The sequence below is a fragment of the Chiloscyllium plagiosum genome, unplaced genomic scaffold, assembly GCF_037043375.1.
Source record: "Chiloscyllium plagiosum isolate Xiang-an unplaced genomic scaffold, Cpla_swu_hap1 HiC_scaffold_28, whole genome shotgun sequence".
In the NCBI taxonomy this organism is placed as follows: domain Eukaryota; kingdom Metazoa; phylum Chordata; class Chondrichthyes; order Orectolobiformes; family Hemiscylliidae; genus Chiloscyllium; species Chiloscyllium plagiosum.
In genome coordinates, this window is record NW_028270166.1 from 49,039,076 (window position 1) to 49,059,283 (window position 20,208).

Genomic DNA, 20,208 nt, shown 5'->3' on the forward strand with positions numbered 1-20,208 from the left:
CAGTATCTCCTGCCCTTCAGTTGTATCTTGATATCATGTGAAGTGAATTGGCTAAGCACTATGGGATGCTGGGGACTTCAAGAAGAGGCCAAGATGAATAATCTATTTGTTTCCAAGACTGCTACAAATGCTTCAATCTTTTGCACAGATGACCACTGAGGATGGGATCTTTGTGGAGTACTCTCTTTCATGGAGTTGTTTAAATGTCCATCACCATTTATAACTGGATGTGGCAGCCCTCCAGAGGTTAGATGTGAATGCTTAGCTTTGCATTTGCGAGCCGTTTATGCTATTTGGTACACAGGTAGTCCTGCTTTGTAGTTTTATCAGGTTGACACTTTTAGGTATGCCAGGTGTTACTCCTGGCATCCTTTCTTGCATTCTTTATTGATCAAAGATTGACTCCAGATGATTGGTAATGTTAGAATGGTGGCTATGCTGTGCCATGAGATTACAGATTGTGTTCAGAGTGTACTTCTGTTGTTGATGGCCCACAGCACCTCATGGTTGTCTTATCTTGAATTGCTAGATCTATTCAAAGTCTATATCATCTAGCAAAGTATAGTGCCACATAACATGATAGAAGGTATTATTATGAATTTGGGAATTTGTCTTCACAAGGACTGTTCAATGGTCACTCTTACTGAGACTGTCATGGACAAATGCATCTGCAGCAGGTAGATTGATGAGAATGAGGTCAAGTAATTAATCAGACTTGACCAGCTCAGTCAGTAGTGGTGCTACCAAACCACTCTTGGTGAGGAAGTGCTCCACCTGGAGTACGTTCAGCACCCTTGCATCGCTCAGTGCTTCCACTAACATGCTGGATCACTGATCCACCAGCTGGGAGGTTGGCAGGGGCGGGGGTGGGAGGTTTGCGTAGTGATCAGCATGTGGTTTTCTTACCCATTCTTGATCTGATGCCATGGAGACTTCATGGGATCTGGAGTGAATGTTGAAGATTCAACTTCCTCCTGATTATATATATCACTGTCCTGGCGATGGTACAGAACATACTCAGGGATCATGATGGTATTTTTCTGGGACACTGTTTGTACGGCATACTTGTATGAATATGACTATGTCAGGTTGTTGGTTGCCTATCTAGGACAGCTCTCTGAGTTATAGCACTAGTCCCCAGATGTTCATATGGAAGACTTTGCAGGTAGACAGGGCTGTGTGTGCCATTATCGTTTCTGGTATCTTAGTTGATTCCAGCTGGTCCCAGTTTCATTTCATTCTTTAGACTCTGTAGTAGTTGATGCAACTAAATGGCTTGCTAGGCCATTTCAGAAATTACTTAAGAGTCAAACAGTGGGACAGATCAGTGAGGACAGTAGTTTCCTTCCCTAAAGGACTTGAGGCAAAATGTGTTATATAAATGTGAGTTGTTTCTATGCAAATGATTTGATTTGATTTTTTTACTGTCACATGTAGTGAGATACAATGAAAAGTGTTGTCTTACATGCTTTACAGGCAGATCGTACTATACAAATGCATCAGGGTAATAGAATAGAGTGCAGAGTACAGTGTTACAGCTGCTGAGAGAGATCAGCATTAACATTTAAGCGGTCCATTCAAAAGTTTGAAATAGAAGAAAATTGAATTATTACTGAGATTGAAATGACATGAGTGACAAAGCATTAACATCTGTCTATAGGAATATAGCTGTTGTTTGTAGGTCAGGATGGTGGAGAAATTTAACTTGCTGCCACTCTCCTCAGAGCCATCACATTGAGAAAATAAAGCTTCTATTTATATATATTGCACTGTTAGTCTAGATTTACAGGTTGAAGGGTGACCTTAGAGTTTATAAAATCATGAGAGGCATGGATAAAGGTGAATAGCAAGGGTCTTTTCCTGGGGGTAGGGAAGTTCAGAACTAGGGACCATATTTTTACAATGAGAGGAGAAAAATTTAAAAAGGACATGAGAGACAACTTCTTCATACGGAAAGTGGACTGCCAGAGGAAGTGGTGGATACAGGTACAGTTACAACATTTAAAATACATTTGGATAAGTAGGGAAGATTTGGAGGGGCATGGAACAAACACAGGCAAGTAGGACTAATTTAGTTTGGGAACATGGTCAGTGTGTTTCCATGCTGTGTGACTCTAGTATCTTTATAGCCAATTTGTACACAAACACTACAGCTTATTGACAAAAAGCAAATTCCCAAATGAAAGCAATGAGGTAAAGGATGTTATGTCTAGTATGTTGAGTTTTAAAATGTATTTAATTACATTATGTACTCTATGTCCCTCGTGGATACTATTCAAGCTTATTATGTGCTCTGCCTCAGAAGTGTGTGATTGTGTTCAAATAACAACAGAAATCTGTGACTGCCGAAAATAGCCTCCTTGATTCAGCACTAGTACAAGCTTGAGGCAGCAATGGAATCCCAAAATACAGTTCTTACAAGAGCCCCTTTATACACAGTTCTTACATATATTAAAATTCCATTACTATGGTGATATATTTTTTAATCTATAGTACACAAAGGTTTGATGGCTTCTGTTCCTGACAGGCAGGAGATGGGTTAAAACATGTGCTAAGTGCTGGCTGTTACTTCTGTTGAGATTAAGAGTGTCTGTCCAGTATCCTTACATAATTAAGATGTGTTAGTCCTTTTCTCTTTTAAAAGAGTAAATGCTAGTAAAAAAAATACAGGGCCTAGATGCTCTAAATAAGTTAGAAATTGTACCTGTACTTTATAAAAAGAATATTACACCGATTACCACAGCTGGATTGTGAGATTTGCTTACTAGTTGCCGGTGTGATTTTGCCGGTTCATGCAATTTCACTTAAGCACTGTTTTGACAGTTAGTTTCTGAAAGGGATAACAGAAATGAACTGTCAACTAACTGCCTTAAATAAAGGTACTTAACAAGTACATACTAATTGGGGAAACTGCTTGGTGTTCTGAAATCTATTCAGGTCTGGGAGATGGTTGGTAAGGGCTGATTAATATTATAATGATTTATGGAGACAGGATTGCATGGATGGTATTGTTCTGGACCATATACTTATTCAGGGGTAGCAAGGGCTGATAAGATGTGAAAACGCATTAATGGGATTGCTTTGATTAGAAAAAGGTGTTTTAAATTTGGTCTATCTTATAATAGTAAAATATACTACAGAACTGCAGTTTTGTAAATTAATGAGTGAAAGTGTTATAGTAGGGAATTATGAATGAATGAAATGGGAATGCAGTGTTCGCTTGTGAGTGGGTTAGTAAAGGAGTTATGAATGAAAAATACAGCTTTTGTGTGTGGAAAATACAAAGTGCTTGTGAGTGGGTTCATGAAGAGACCTATAACACAATATCTCACAGAATTAATGTTTGTATCAATTTTGTAATTGTGAAATTTCCTATTTTGGAAAATAAGTGAAGATTTACACAGGGGTATTGGAGTTTTTAAATGTATAAAATAACTAAAGAACATTAGAAAAGAGGGATAGGTTGAGAGTGCAAACACAATCTCTAACCACTAATGCTACACAGTTAATTTATTCAGAATTGACTTTTAATGTTGTCATTTACCAGGATAACTGATTTCAGATAGTTTACATTTGAGAAACTGACAGAATTTGTAAACGGGAATGCAACAGTCATATTTTAGGACTTTTTATTAGCACAGTCCGAATAGACAGGCAAAATGTTTCATTAGAATATTCAAAACACCAAAGAAATACATCAGGCACTTGCTTTCCTTTCTAAAATTATACTAAACCCCGTTATACAATACAACTCAATATGAACTATTTGAATGTTTCATAGCAAGATGGCAGATATAACAAATTTAACATTAGTCTTCCTCTTCAAAGACCATCAATAAATCAAAAGAAAACAGCAGATTCTTGGATATTGGACACACAAGGTTCATTCATTACTGGAGCAAATTTGAATCCTAGGTTCTTGGAATAACAATTAAAATAATTTACCTTATCTGATGTCAAACTTGGAAATATGATGTGGAAAAAACATACTGAGTCAAATCTTGCATCAATTGGGATATTAGTCAAGAGTTTTTCCTTATTATCCATTGATATCAGCAGTTTTTGAAATATCTGGAAAGCCCATCAATTGTAGCAGTGCTAGTCCATGGCTCAGACAATGCAGTAGCCAAAGCCACCACTGAAGAAAAGTTTGGAAAAATTATCAAAGCCAACTATAGAATCAATGTATGTTGTGGTATTCAAAGGGGTTGCTGAGTTATTTTTTGAACCTCATACGTTCTGCTTGTGTTCATTTTGGGTTTGTAATCAACATTCAAATCACATTAACCTCCAAAGCCAACACTAGACAATGAATTCTCAAATCGCCGCTCATTCAACTAGAGTGATGGCCGAGAAGACAATGCACCTCCTGAAGGTGATATTCCAATGCGTAGAGGATGTTGCCTTACAGAATACTTCAAATAGAATATAAGAACAAAGGCCAGGAACAGGCCCTTTGGCCCTCCAAACCTGAGCCGATCCAAATTCACTGTCTAATCCTTTTGCCCAATTCCTAAGCATCTGTCTCCCTCTGCACCCCACCTACTCATAAATTTGTCCAAACGCACCCTAAATGAATCTACCATGCCTGCTTCTACTTGCAACATGTTCCAGGTACCAACCACCCTCTATGTAAAGTACTTTCTGCGTGTATCCCCATAAACTTTGCACCTCTCACCTTGAACGTGTGACCTTTTGTTACTGAAAACCCTCACCCTGGGAAAAAGCTTATCTCTATTTACCCTGTCCATACCCTTCATGATTTTGTCGACCTCAGTCAGGTCCCCCCTCAATCTCCATTTTTCTAATGAAAACAATCCTAACCTACTCAACCTCTCTCTTCATAGCTAGCACCTTCCATATCAGGCAACATCCTCGTAAACCTTCTGTGCACCCTCTCCAAAGAGTCCACATCCTTTTGGTTATGTGACAATTAGAACTGCACACAGTATTCTAATTGTGGCCAAACCAAGGTCTTGTACAGTTTCAATATGACCTGTCACTCTTATACGCAATACCTGTCAGATGAAGGCAAGCATACCATATGCCTTCTTGACCACTCTAACCACCTGTGCAGCCACCTTCAGGGTACAATGGACCTGAACTCCCAGATCTCTCTACTCATCAACATTTCCCAAGGCTCTTCCGTTTACAGTATAGTTCGCTATAGAATTAGACTTCCCAAAACGCATCACCTCACATTTGCCCAGATTGAACTCCATCTACCACTTCTCCGCCCAACTCTCCAGACTATCTATACTCTCCTGAATTCTTGGACAGTCCCATATGCTTTCTGCTACTCCACCAATCTTCATTCATCTGCAAACTTACTGATCAGACCAACAATGTCCTCTTCCCGATCATTTATGTAAGTCACAAACAACAGTGGCCCCAACACTGATCCCTGTTGAACACCACTGGTCACCTTCCTCCATTCCGAGAAACTCATTTGTGCTAACTTTCCAGTTATGAGGACATAAGAAAATGTGTTTTAACCTGCAAGTTGTTATGACCTGTTGTGTCTGATTTTGGGGGATGCAAAGAAGAATTGGACAAATTCTGGATGGGTCAAAATTCCACTGTTATGGAAGAAGGCAGGGTAATAGGATTGATTGGCTAATTCTTTCAAAAAGTAAGTAGTGACATGATGGGCCAAATGGTCCCTATTAGGTGACAAATAACTCAATGATTATAACTTCCCTTAATTACATTTACAAAAGGAAACAAATAAAAGTAAAAATGCTGAAAATAATCAGTAGGTCAGAAAGTGTCTAAGGAGAGAGAGAAACAGAGTTAATGTTTCAGGTCAATGATTTTTGTTAGAACTGCAAACACTTAGGGATGTAATAGTTTTCAAACAAGTACAAAGGCAGGAAAAGCAAGAAAGAACAAGAACAGTATGTCGGTAAGATAGTCTCTAAGATAGAGCAAGGCGGATGTGATTTTTTAAAAAAATCCTGTCTTGGGATGTAGGAAACACTTGCAAAGTCAGTGTTTGTTGCTCATCCCTATTTGCCCTGGAGAAATTGGCAGTGTGCCTGCTGATACACTCTCAGTGCAGTCAAGATAGGATTTCCAGGAATTTGGCCAAATGAAAGTGAAGGAACAATGGCATCGTTCCAAGCTAAAATTCTGGAACTCCCTCCCTAGCACCATTGTAACTGTAACCATACCAGACTGTAGCGGTCTAAAAAGCCAGCTCACCACTACCTTCTCAAAGGTAATTAGGGATACACAATCAATGCTGGTCTAACCAGCAAAGCTCCATATCCCAAATGAATAAAAACATTTAAAAATCACACAACACCAGGTTATAGTCCAACAGGTTTAATTGGAAGTGCTAGCTACCGGAGGGTTGCTCCTTCATCAGGTGGTTGACTTATAGTGTTGGACTATAACCCTGGTGTTGTGTGATTTTTAACTTTATACACCCCAGTCCAACACTGGCATCTCCAAATCATGAATAAAAAAAAATCAGGCTGGTTTGTGGCTTAATAAGGAACTTGCAGGTGGTGGTGGGCCCATTCATCTGCTAGTTTTGTACATTTAATGGTAGAGGTCACAGATTTGGAAAATGTTGATCAAGGACCCTTACTGAGTTGCTGCAGTCCATCTTGTAGATGGTACACACTGTCACAACTATACATTGATGTTGGAGGAAGTGAACCGTGAAAGATGGATGCCAAACAAGTGGGTTCCTTTGTCCTGGATTTCGCTGAGCTTCTTAATTATTGTTGAAGCCACTCATTGTATTCCATGGCACACCTGATTTGAAACGGTGGGCAGGTTTTGAGGAGTCAGGATGTGAGTTACTGGTTGCAGATCTTCTAGTTGTCTCATCTGCTCTAGGTCCAATTAATTTTGTAATGAATGGCAAGGCCTAAAATCTAGAAAGTGAGGGTTTAGCAACAGTAATGCCATTTAATACAATGGGGTGATGCTACCGTAAGATTTTAGGAGCATAAGTAGGCCATCCAGTTCACTAGTTTGCTGTGCCAATCAAAGAGGTCATGGCTGGTCTAGTAATCCTCAACTCCTTTCCTGCTTTATCTCCATTACCCTGGATTCCCTTACTGATTAAAAATCTGTCTATCTAAGCCTGATTGACTGAGCCTTTACAGCCCTTTGCAGGAATGGGAATTCCAGATTCCTATCCTCTGAGAGAAGAAATTTTTCATCTGTGTCTTAAATTGGCAACTACTTACTCTGAGATTACACCCTCTAATCGTGGACTCTCCATCAAAACAACATTTCCATATCTATCCTCCAAGTATGTTTCAATTCGGTTGCCTCTCATACTTCAAAACTTCAATGAGCACATATTCAACCTAATCAAATTTCTCCTTATGAGGTAGTCCCTCCATCCTCAGAACCAACCTTGCAAACTTTCTCTGGACTGTCTCCAATGTCAGTATATCCTTCCTCAGTTAAGAGAACCAAAGTATTCACAGTATTCCTGGTATGCTCTAACCACCACTTTGTATAGTTCTAGCAAGACTTTCCTATATTTATACTCCATTCCCACTGAAATAAAGGCTAACATTCCATTCTTCTTGCCTATTAGTCACCCAAACTTGTATGCTAGTATTTTTTGTGATTTACGGACAAGTATTCACAAATCCCTTCTGCTGCAACCTTTTGCAGTCTTTCTCCATTTAAATAATATTTAGTTTTTCAATTATTCCTGCCAAAGGACATGACCCTCTTATGCCAGCCATGCACAGTCCTCCACATTCACATCCAGAATGGTATGTCACATGAGTACTCATGCCATCAAGGCAGCATGTGTGACATTAGATGAGCCAGAAAACAGATTTGATCTTCCTGAAAAATGTTGATTGCTGGGCAGCACGATAGGTCAGTGGTTAGCATTGCTGCCTCTCAGCGCCAGGGACCCAGGTTTTATTCCAGTCTTGGGAGACTGCCTGTGTGTGGAGTTTGCACCTTCTCCCAGTGTCTGTGTGGGTTTCCTTCTGGTGCTCCAGTTTCCTCCTACAATCCAAAGATGTGCAGATTAGGTGAACTGGCAATGCTAAGTTGCCTGTAGCACTCAGGGATGTGTGGGTTAGGTGCATTAGTCAGGCGTAAATGTAGGGTAGAGAAACAGGGTCTGGGTGGGTTACTCTTCAGAGGGTCGGTGTGGGCTTATTGGTCTAAATGGTCTGTTCCCATACGGTATTTGTGCGACAGGAATGTTACTCATTGTTCACCAGACCAAACATGAACACCATTCAGATTTTGCTGCATCTGGGCATGGATTGCTTTGGTATCTGAGTTGCAAATGGTGTTGAGTACTGTACTATCAGCAAACACCCACTTTTGATGGAGGGAAGGTCACCGATTGAAGTAATTGAAGATTATTGAATCTAGGATACTGTCCTGTAAACTCCTGAACTGATGTCCTAGGGTTGAGATAGTTGACCTCCAACAAGCACAACCATCTTTCTTTGACTCTAATCAGTGGCACATTCCTCCCCCCATCCTTCCTTTTTCCACTGCCTTTGTGGTACATCTAATGCCACCTTGCTACCTGATTTCAAGGGCAGACATACTATCCTGGACATTAGTATCGAGGATGCTGCATGGCTGTCTTGCCAGAGTTGTTTCTAGTGCATTGATAAAAGTCAGGTGGTCCATTTGTTTGCATTCTTGTTCAACTTGATAGAAGTTGTTTACTACACTATTTGAAATGTTAGTTAAGAGTTAACGACATGGATGAGATCTGGATGATACCTGCCAGAGCAGAAAGTCAGCAGATTTCTTCCCTGAAAGATAACTGTGAACCAACTGTGTTTGTTTGTATGACAATCCAGTAGCTTCATCATCATATTATGAAGCGAAGGTTGACCCCTGCCCCGAGAAATAAAACCAAAACACTCAGAGCCTTGCCCTATAATCTGTAAAAAGAACGTGAAAAGTGGTGTAACCTGCTCTTCAACAACTTCTAGTGGTTAAATAAAATAAACCCCTGACACTCACTTTAAAAATCAATACGTAACAATATATTTATTTAACTCTAACAGCAAACAAATCAACTAAACTATTAACAAACCAAATAAATCACTAACTATTCTGGAATAAAACATGATTCTAATGGTATATAGATCTAAATACAAATCTCACGCATGCACAAAAAAAATTTACTCTTCTCAAAATTACAGCTAGGTATGTGTCTTCCAGAATGTTCTGTACCTCCTTCTGCCATTCTTCTGTCAGGAACGGTTCCTTCGATTCTTCTGTCAGGAACACCTTTTTCTATCATTCGTACTGATATTTTTTAGAATGATGCTATCCCTAATACATAGATGACTGTGACAGCCAATTTCTCTCTCTGGTGGGGAGAAGTTATTCTGGGGTCTTTGTCTAACTGCTCCCTTCCTTTATATCCTTGATGACAAATCAATTTCTTTCAATAGGATTGGTCTTATATTGTCAAAACTATCAGATTTAAATTTAATAGGTTTTTGGTATCTAGATGTCTGGCTCAAATTGATTGGGTAAATTCAAAACCTTTTGTCTTGATAAAAACTTCTGCTTGGTCTGCTAACTGTACAGCCTTTTGATACAAATGTTTCAGTTCAGGTGCTCTTTGTTCCTGCAAACTTTAAAGCTGCTCACAGACATCCATTTTAACTCTAAGCACTGGGGAAAAATCTTTTAAAGGGACCACACAATGCTTTCCCCCATTTTACAAACATTGATGGCATTGGGTGGCACAGTGGTTAGCACTGTTGCCTCAGGCGACTGACTGTGTGGAGCTTGCAAATTCTCCCCATATCTGTGTGGGTTTCCTCCGGGTGCTCCGGTTTCCTCCCACAGTCCAAAAATGTGCAGGTTAGGTGAATTGGCCATGCTAAATTGTCCGTAGTGTTAGAGGCAGGGGTAAATGTAGGGGAATGGGTCTGGGTGGGTTGCGCTTCAACGGGTCAGTGTGGACTTGTTGGGTCGAAGGGCCTGTTTCCACACTGTAAGTAATCTAACTCTAACTTTCTGTCTCCCAAACTACAATTACTCTACCCAACCTTGCAACAATTACTCACGCAAATGTTTTAATCTATACATATTAATTAATTAAATTTAAATTCCACTGTGGTAGAATTTGAATTTATGTCAGAATATTAGTTTCGCCTCTGGATTACTATTCCAGCAATATTATCACATTTTCATTTCAGTTACTGCAATTACACCATAAGTTCTGTGGCCACAGTCTGCACCACACATTTGCTTCTAAGCGGTCCTAGACCCCAAAGCACAAAAGCAAAATGAAAAGCATTGGAGAAACTCAGCAAACCAAAAGGGATAAAGGAGCAGAATTAGGCCATGGGTGTCTGCTCTGCCATTTGATCATGGCTGATATGAGGCACAGTAGGACTTCTGAGCCAGAGATCATCTGCTCCATCTGTTTCTTTTCTTTCTTTCCCTTTTCATGTTTTGCTTTCTTTCTTGCCTCCCATCCTCTGGCTGCATCGACATTGTGCGAACACACAGCCCCAGGGTGGACTCAAATTTCCAGCCTCATTGTGGTCTTCAACTAATGACCCGTGTGGGCTGAACTCCCGGCACAGCCTGGATTGGAAGAACTGTCGTTCTGAACTAATTTCTCTGGTTTATTGCTGGATTTTTTAAATGACTTTGTTTTGCTGACCTTTTTCCTCCTGAAGAAATTTGTACTCGAGAATCTATATCTAGGTATCTTGGCACCGAAGATGTCATCTTTACTGGCGACTTGTAAATTCATGTACTCTCATTTCACTGTACTCATGAGAGTATATGTGACAATAAAGATAATTCTAAATTTTAAAATCAGTTTCTCAGCCCCATTTGCCAGCCTTCTCCCTGTAACCCTTGATCCCCTTATTAATCAAGAAACCATTTTTGTCTCAAATACATTCAATGACTTGGTCTCCACTATCTTCTGTGACAAGTGAGTTGCACAGATTAACCACTCTCTGGCTCAAGAAATTCCCCTTCATTTGAAGGGTCATCCCTTCATTCTGATGCTCTGCCTTGGATTCTAGTCTCTGCTACTAATGAAAACAGTTTCTCCATGTGCACTCTATCCTGGCCTCTCAGTACTCTAAATTTCAATGATACTCCCCATATCTTCTAAAATCCAGAGTGTCCTCAACGATCCTCATATGACAAGCCTTTCATCCCTGGGATAATTCTTGCAAACCTCTTCTGGACCCCAAGCAATGCAAGAACATCCTTCCACAGTGGACCTAAAGCTGCTCACAATATTCTACATGTCTTCTGACCAGAGCCTGTGGTGTAAAATTATGTCCCAATACATGTGTGAATCATAATGTAACACATGTATTGGGCCAAGCAGTGGAATGTGGTGAAAGGGTTAAAATTGTGTCCCAATACATGTGTGAATCTAACCGGAATGGAGGTGTTGCTTAGTCCCGTGTGAATCTTATTACACACCTCCCCGTGTGAATCTTCTTATCTGTATGTAACCAGAATGGAATGTGTTTTTTAGCCTTGCTCTGCTGTTCACATGAATGTTTATATCTGGAAAAGAGTATATCAGCTGGAAAAGTCTCCAGTTCGGTGAGTCTGCTCCGGGGTTACTTTTAACCGCCGAGCGTGGGTTGTTGGCAACCGCTCTACGAGAACTGACGGCTCCCAGTTCCGGTAACATGTAGAGTGAGTATAAGCCAGACCCGGGAGTCTGCTCCGGGGTTACGTTTAACCGCCGAGCGTGGGTTGTTGGCAACTGCTCTACGAGAACTGACGGCTCCCAGTTCCGGTAACATGTAGAGTGAGTATAAGCCAGACCCGTTGTAAGTATGAGACCTGGTTGTGGCGACGCTGCGGGGAATAAAATGCTCATATTCTAGCAGACTCGCCTCTTGGTCGTTTGTTCTGTGTCAGACTACTCTCCTACGAACCTGACCTTGAGAATTTTTAAAAACATTTTGGCGCTGCGAGCAGGGTCAATCGCAATTGAGGAGAGATTTTGATACAGAACAATGTTTTGGAAAAAGACTAAGAAACCAGAAGAACAAACTGTGGAGGTCCCGACCGTCCCGGGATGGCATGGACCGTGGCATGACATGGCAGTTTGTTTGAGAAATGGTGGGGGGGCGACCGGAGGAACCCCAGGGTCGCTGCTGTCCACCCTTGAGAGGATCCCAGTCCTGCCGAAGAACCCCTTGCCTGGGGTACAGCGGAGGATGTGGGCATGTCCAAAAAGCTGAAGCGGAGTTAACAGAATTGAATGGGATTGAACTGAACTGAACTGAGTGGAACTGAACTGAATTGAACTGAAGTGAATCAAATTGAACGGAACAAAATGGAACTGAGCTAAATTGAATTGAAATGGACGGAACTGAATTGAACACAATTGAATTGAACTGAACAGACCTGAACTGAGCTGAATTGAACTACACTGAATTGACTGAACTGAAATTAACTGAAACGAATTGAACTGAATTAAGCATAATGTAACACATGTATTGGGCCAAGCAGTGGAATGTGGTGTAAAATTATGTCCCAATACATGTGTGAATCATAATGTAACACATGTATTGGGCCAAGCAGTGGAATGTGGTGAAAGGGTTAAAATTGTGTCCCAATACATGTGTGAATCTAACCGGAATGGAGGTGTTGCTTAGTCCCGTGTGAATCTTATTACACACCTCCCCGTGTGAATCTTCTTATCTGTATGTAACCAGAATGGAATGTGTTTTTTAGCCTTGCTCTGCTGTTCACATGAATGTTTATATCTGGAAAAGAGTATATCAGCTGGAAAAGTCTCCAGTTCGGTGAGTCTGCTCCGGGGTTACGTTTAACCGCCGAGCGTGGGTTGTTGGCAACCGCTCTACGAGAACTGACGGCTCCCAGTTCCGGTAACATGTAGAGTGAGTATAAGCCAGACCCGGGAGTCTGCTCCGGGGTTACGTTTAACCGCCGAGCGTGGGTTGTTGGCAACCGCTCTACGAGAACTGACGGCTCCCAGTTCCGGTAACATGTAGAGTGAGTATAAGCCAGACCCGTTGTAAGTATGAGACCTGGTTGTGGCGACGCTGCGGGGAATAAAATGCTCATATTCTAGCAGACTCGCCTCTTGGTCGTTTGTTCTGTGTCAGACTACTCTCCTACGAACCTGACCTTGAGAATTTTTTAAAACAGAGCCTAATACAGCTTCAGCAACATAGCTCTGTTCTGGTATTAGAACATTACAGCGCAGTACAGGCTCTTCGGCCCTCGATGTTGCGCTGCCCTATCATACTAATTGGAAACCCATCCCACCTACACTATTCCATGTACGTCCATTTGCCTGTCCAATGACGACTTAAATGCACTTAAACTTGGCGAAACTACTACCAATGCAGTACTCGAAGTAAAGAAACTACCTCTGACATCTGTCTTATAACTATCTCCCCTCACTTTAAAGTTGTGTCCCCTCGTGTTTGCCGTCCCCATACTTGGAAAAACGCTGTATCTAACCCTCTGATTATCTTGTATGTCTCTATTAAGTCACCTCTCAACCTTCTTCTCTCTATCGAGAACAGCCTCAAGGCCTTCAGCCTTTCATCGTAAGACATTCCTTCCATACCAGGCAACATCCTAGTAAATCTCCTCTGCACCCTTTCCAAAGCTTCCACATTCTTCTTATAATGCGGTGACCAGAACTGTACACAATACTCCAAGTGTGGCCGTACCAGAGCTTCGTACAGCTGCAGCATAACCTCCTGGTTCCGGAACTCAATCCCTCTATTAATAAAGGCCAGAACACTGTATGCCTTTTTAACAACCTGGTCAATCTGGGTGGCAACTTTCAGGGATCTGTGTACATGGACACCGAGATTTCCCTGCTCATCAACACGACCAAGAATCCGATTATTCCAGCCAAAGTGTATCACCTCACACTTGTCCACATTAAACTCCATTTGCCACCTCTCAGCCCAGCTCTGCATCCTATCTATGTCTCTCTGCAACCTACTACATCCTTCATCACTATCCACAACTCCACCAACCTTAGTGTCGTCCGCAAATTTACCAACCCACCCTTCTAAGCCCTCATCCAGGTCATTTATAAAAATGACGAACAGCAGTGGACCCAACACTGACCCTTGTGGTACACCGCTAGTAACTGGACACCAAGATGAACATGTTCCATCAACTACCCTCTTTTCTTTCAGCAAGCCAATTACTGATCCAAACTGCTAGGTCTCCCACAATCCCATTCCTCTGCATTTTGTATAATGGCCTACTATGGGGAACCTTATCGAACGCCTTGCTGAAACCCTCCCTCCTGCACCATCCCTGTAGCCACGTATTCAACTCCTTTCTCTCCCTATTCCTCACCTCACTAGCACGTGGCACAGGCAGCAAACCAGAGAAAACAACTGTTTTTCCCAGCTCTAAGCTTCCATCCTAGCTCCCTGAATTTCTGCCTCAAGTCCCCATTTCTCTTCCAACCTATGTCGTTGGTGCCAATGTGGGCCATGACTTGGGGCTGATCTCCCTTCCCCCGCAGGATCCCAAAAACACGATCAGAGACATCACGGACCCTGGCACCCGGGAGGCAACACACCAACCGTGAGTCTCTCGCGTCCCCACAGAACCTATCTGTCCCCCTAACTATCGAGTCCCCAATGATTACTGCTCTGCTCCTCTTCCCCGTTCCCTTCTGAGCAGCAGGTGCCCCACTGCTTTCCCCTGGTAAGTCATCCCCCCCAACAGTATCCAAAACTCTAAACTTATTGTTGAGGGGAATGGCCACAGGGGATTCCTGCACTGCCTGCCGGTTCCTTTCTGTCCCCTAACTGTCACCCATCTGTCTTTTTCTTTTATCTGGGGAGTGACTACCTCTCTGGAAGTCCTGTCAATAACCCCCTCTGCCTCCTGAATGATCCAAAGTTCATCCAACTCTAGCTCCAGTTCCCTAACGCGGTTTTCGAGGAGCTGGTGTTGGGTGCACTTCCCACAGATGTTGTCAGCCAGGGACACTAGTGGTGACACTTACTTCCCACATTCGGCAGGAGGAACATTCCACTGCCCTACACTCCATTCCCACTGTTCTAACTCCCGAAGTGACTACTAAAAAAAAAGAATAAGAAATAAACTACTTACCTTACCTTGTCAATCTGGCTCCCACAACTTTTTTTTAGGTTAGAGGAGGAGGATGGGTGGGAGACACTACCTGAGTAGTCTAGCCCTCTTGAAATTAACACTAACATTGTATTGTCTTCTTAATTGCCAACCAAATGTGCATGTTAATTTTAAGGTTCCTGAACTAGGACTCCTAAGTCCTTTTGTGCTTAAGATTTCCAAAGCCTGTCCTCATTTAGAAAATAATCTGCATGTCAGTTCTTCTAATCCGATATCTGTAGAGAAAGAAACACAGAATTAATATTTTGAGTCCAAATGACTCTTCTCTCAAACTGAGCAAAAGCAAAACAAAAAGTGTGTTAGAAATCTGAGATAAAAAATATAAAGGACTGAAAACATTCAGCAAGTCGGGCAACAGCTAAGGAGAGAGAAACAAGAGTCAATGTTTCATCAAAACTTTTACTTGATGGAAAGTCATTGACTTGAAGAGTCCATTGATTTGAATTGTTGTCATCCTTTCTGTCCACAGATACTCTCTGACCTCCTGAGATTTTTCAACAATATTTTCTGGCAATATCCTCATTTCAGCAGCAAAACAAAAAGTCCAGTGGTTACGGAAAGCGCTTTATAATGCAGATCTTTCCTTTTGTAATTAATTAACACACTCCATACAGAGAGAATATATTTGCTTACACTTGGGGCTGAATTATATTCAAGGTGCTTTGAAGAAATAATATCAGACTGAAAATGTTAACTATGTTTCTCTGCCACACATACAGCCATACCTGCTGACTTTCTCCAGCATTCTGTATCTGTTTCAGATTTCCAGCCTCCACATTAATTTGCCTGTAATCAGTCAGTGCGGCCTTGGGCTCGTTCTGTCACCCTCTCCACAATCTCGCACTCAGACAAGACACCGAAAGACCGCTTCCAGTCTGCACGCTGTCTTTACCCCACCAAGTCTCTTTCATAAAGAAAAGATCACCTCACTAACTTCTGGCGAATCTTCTACCGCTCTCAAACTCGCTTCAGAAACTCTCGTGGGGCACCTTCCGAGCGGTTCGTCACCATGGCAACAACCGCCCGCCAGCAAACCAGCCACGTGCTCTCCACCCTCGCAGAGGCCGGCGACCACCAACAACCTGCGTCTGCGTACCCGGGGCACGCTGACGTCAGGACTGCGAGTGGCGGCGGAGGATGCGCGCGAAAACGACGGGGGGAAACGGAGCGGGGCGAACGGACAGGGACGCGCACTTAGCGCGCCGTTAATCCCGTCTCCCGCGCACGCGCGTGATGCGCGAGCTCGGATTGTGACGTAGACGCGTCGGCGCGCAGCCGGAGCGCAGACTTCCCGTGGTGCAGCGCGCGCGGCTCCTCAGTTAGACTCGGTGGAGAGTGAGTGTTATCTTCGTTGTGCTCTGAGCTGTTCCCTGGTCGCTGGCTGTTGCTGCTGCTGCGGCGGTGCCGGTTCCTTTCAGGCAGCTGACAGATAGTCGGAGAAAGTGAGGCATACACTGGACACACGGAGCCACCCGAGAGCGCCGCGGCGGAATATGACGGTTCCGAGCGGCCCTGCTGCAGCCGCCGCCGCCGCCGCTCTTCGCAGCCACTTCCTCAGACTCTGCGCCTCTTGTTAGCGGGGCCTCCCTCCCTGTCCCTCTCTCCCTCTTCCCTCCCCATCTCCTTCTATTCCCCTCTCCTTTCTCCCCTCCAAGCCCCTACCCGGTCCCCTCCAACGTTGCGCCGCCGCCGCCACACTGCCGCCAAATGACACCCACCCCGCAGCAGATCAAGGACCAGCTGCTCCAGGCCATAGACAAGGATGCCAATGTAAGAACCAGGCCGAATGCCTGCACGCAAGCTCCTGGCTCGGGCCCGTGGCGGTCTGGGGTTGGTCTATGTGAGAGAGCGTGTGTATGCATTGGAGAGAGTGAACGCGGCCTAACGGGACAGGCTTCGACCCCAGGCCCACGATGAGTGCGTGAGGAGAGGATTGGAGTGAGGTGGTTGGAATGGGAAGCGTCTGTGCTGTTTTAAGGCATGGGGTATTAACCTGCTAGCGTGGAGTAGCAGTAGGATTCCTCTAAATCATTTCAACTCCCAGCTTCCAAGGGGCTTTACAACACACTCTCGTACATGTAACATTTCAATCACACAATGATTCGTCCCAACACGTATAAAGTGTTTAAGCAACTGCAAATGTTTGTGGTCATCCAAATCGTTGGGAACTTGCTCCCATTAAAAATGGTGACCAACTGTTGTACTCCTTGCTGCCATATTTTTAAAAGTTAACTGTACAGGGTCCTATGCGATGACACTGAACACATTGCCTGAAATGGGAAGTTTATTCAGTATTTATTATAACAATAAATATTTATTAATCAAAAATCATTTGATTAAATTGGAAGAGCTATAAAATTAATATTTTCTTTCTGCAACTCTTAGCCCTAAATCGAAAACAGTGGGAGTTGGAATGAGTTCATACTGTGCCTAATGTTAGATCAGGAGGGGATTGAAATTAATATTTTCATGTTGAAGTTTAGTGTCCGGGAAGTACATACGGGAGAGCAGATAAAATAGGCAAACAGGAAGTGGCTGCTGGAATGATGGGTAACTTGGAGCTCCCGACTAACACTAGCAACAGAGTAAATCTGTGTGGTGGAAGTACAGAATTTTAGGAAAATTTTAGTTTAATTTGTAAAAATTGCTGATAATTTTTGCATGAATCTTCCCAGCTTCCATGATTTATTGTACTTTGTGTGGTGAAGTTGCAGCTAAATTTTAGAGGAATTCATTATATTTGACAAATGTGACTGTTTTTATCTCTATTACCAAAATTGTTTGTGGACATGAAGATTATTCGTTATTCCTTGATAATCTATGCAAACTTGTGATAACTGAATAGCTTTAAACCTGAAAACTAGTTCAACAAATGTGTTAGTATCACTCAGATTTTTAAAATAAATCTGAACTTTGGAAACAGTCGATTTTCAAAATCAAATTTCTTGCTGCTCATGGTATAAAGTAAAAAAAATGTTTTTTACAAAGGGGCAAAATTTGCAGTTTAGCTTAGACTCAGATTTGCTGAGGAAGATTTTTGTTTCAAATGTTGAATTGGCTCTTAATTAATTTTGGTCCAGTTCTGCAGTTTTGAATCTAAGTCCAGTTTAAATCCATGTACAGTTTGTTACGAACAAAGAAAATTTACAGCCCAGAAACAGACCCCTCGGCCCTCCAAGCCTGTGTTGATCCAAATCCACTGTCTAAACCTATTGTCCAATTCCTAAGATCTGCATCCCTGTGCTCCCCACGTACTCGTGCATCTGTCCAGACGCACCTGAAATGAATCTACCGTGACTGCCTCTACAACCTCTGCTGGCAATGAGTTCCAGGCACCTTCTGTGTAAAGTACTTTCCGCGTGAATACCTCTTAGACTTTTCTACTCTCACCTTGAGCACATGATCTCTCATTATTGAATCCCTCACCCTGGGGGAAAAAGCTTATCTCTATCCACCCTGTCTGTACCCTTCATGATTTTGTCGACCTCAGTCAGGTCCCCCCTCAATCTCCTTTTTTCTGATGAAAACAATCCTAACCTACTCAACCTCTCTTCATAGCTAGCACTTTCCATATCAGGCAACATCCTTTTGGTAATGTGGCGACCAGAACTGTACACCGTGTTCTAAATGCGGCCGAACCATTGTCCTGGACAATTTTAACACGACCTGCCAGCTTTTATACTCCATACCCTGTCAGATGAAGGCAAGCATACCATATGTCATCTTGACCACACTATCCACCTGTGCAGCCACCTTCAGGGTATGATGAACTCCCAGATCTCTCTGCTCGTCAACTTTTCACAAAGCTCTTCCATTTATAGTATAGTTTGGTCTAGAATTAGACCTTCTAAAATACATCACCTCACATTTGCCCAGATTGAACTCCATCTGCCACTTCTCCGTCCAGCTCTCCAGTCTATCTATATTCTCCTGTATTCTTCAACAGTCCCCTATGCTTTCTGCTATTCCATCAATCTTCGTGTCATTTGCAACTTGCTGATCAGACCACCATTGTCCTCTTCCAGATCATTTATGTCTATCACAAACAGCAGTGGCCCCAGTACTGATCACCTTTCTCCATTTCAAAAAACTTCCTTCAACTACTACTGTCTTCTTTTGCTCAACCAGTTCTTTATCCATCTAGCTAGAACACCCTGCACACCATGTGACTTCACTTTCTCCTTTAGTTTACAATGGGGAACCTTATCAAACACCTTACTAAAGCCCATGTATATGACATCTACAGCCCTTCCTTCATCTATCAACTTGGTCACTTCCTCAAAGAACTCCGTTGACTTGGTAAGGCACAATCTCCACCACACAAAATCATGTCGCCCATCACTGATAAGCCCATTCTCTTCCTAATATAAATAGGTCCTATCCTTCTCCGGCAACTTTCCCACCACTGATGACAGGCTCACTGGTCTGTGGTTATGTGGAATGTCTTCACTATCCTTCTTGAACAGGGGGGCAACATTCGCAACTCTTCAGTCCTCCGGCACTTCACCTGTGTTTAAGGATGCTACAAAGATATGTCAGGGCCCTAGCTATTTTCTTTCTTGCTTCCCTCAGCAACCTGGCATAGATCCCATTGAGTCCTGGGGATTTGTCCACTTTAATATCCTTTAGTCTACCCAACATATCCTCCCTCCCTCATGTCAACGTGCTCCAGAGTAAATATACACTTCTATCTCTAATCTCAACATTCATCATGTTCCTCTCCTCGGTGAACACATGCAAAGTAATCATTGTGAATCTCACCCATTTTCTCAGGTTGGACACACAACTTTCCTTCCTTCCTTATCCTTTAGTGGAGCAACCCTTTCTCTTGTTACCACCTTGCCTCTTATATATGAATAAAAGGCCTTGGGATTCTTCTTAATTCTGCTTGCAAAGTTATTCCATGACCCCTTTTAGCCCATTTGATTTCTTGTTTGATTGGTCCAACTTTCCCGATATTCCTCCAAAGCCTGTTCTGTTCTTAGCTGCCTGGACCTTATGTACACTCCCCTTTTCCTCTTGACGAGAGACACAATTTCTCCTGTCATCCACAGTTCACGAATCTTGCCTTTCCTATCCATT

At 42.6% G+C, this 20,208-nt stretch overlaps 1 protein-coding gene and 1 long non-coding RNA gene across 2 annotated transcripts in view; one reads left to right on the top strand and one right to left on the bottom strand.

Annotated features, from left to right (window-relative positions):
* Positions 1–3,612: 3,612 nt before the first annotated feature.
* Positions 3,613–16,266, bottom strand: LOC122565137 (uncharacterized). Its single transcript, XR_006316098.2, has 3 exons — positions 15,852–16,266; positions 15,088–15,341; positions 3,613–7,992 (listed from the first exon to the last, which is right to left on the bottom strand). It is a non-coding gene; the product is annotated as an uncharacterized LOC122565137 (long non-coding RNA).
* Positions 16,267–16,369: 103 nt separating this feature from the next.
* Positions 16,370–20,208, top strand: part of LOC122565136 (mediator of RNA polymerase II transcription subunit 26) — a 165,208-nt gene continuing 161,369 nt past the window's right edge. The window contains exon 1 of the mRNA XM_043720800.2: positions 16,370–16,896. Coding sequence (XP_043576735.2) covers positions 16,834–16,896 — 63 coding nt within the window. The 5' untranslated portion in view covers positions 16,370–16,833. The remainder of the gene's footprint in view (positions 16,897–20,208) is intronic.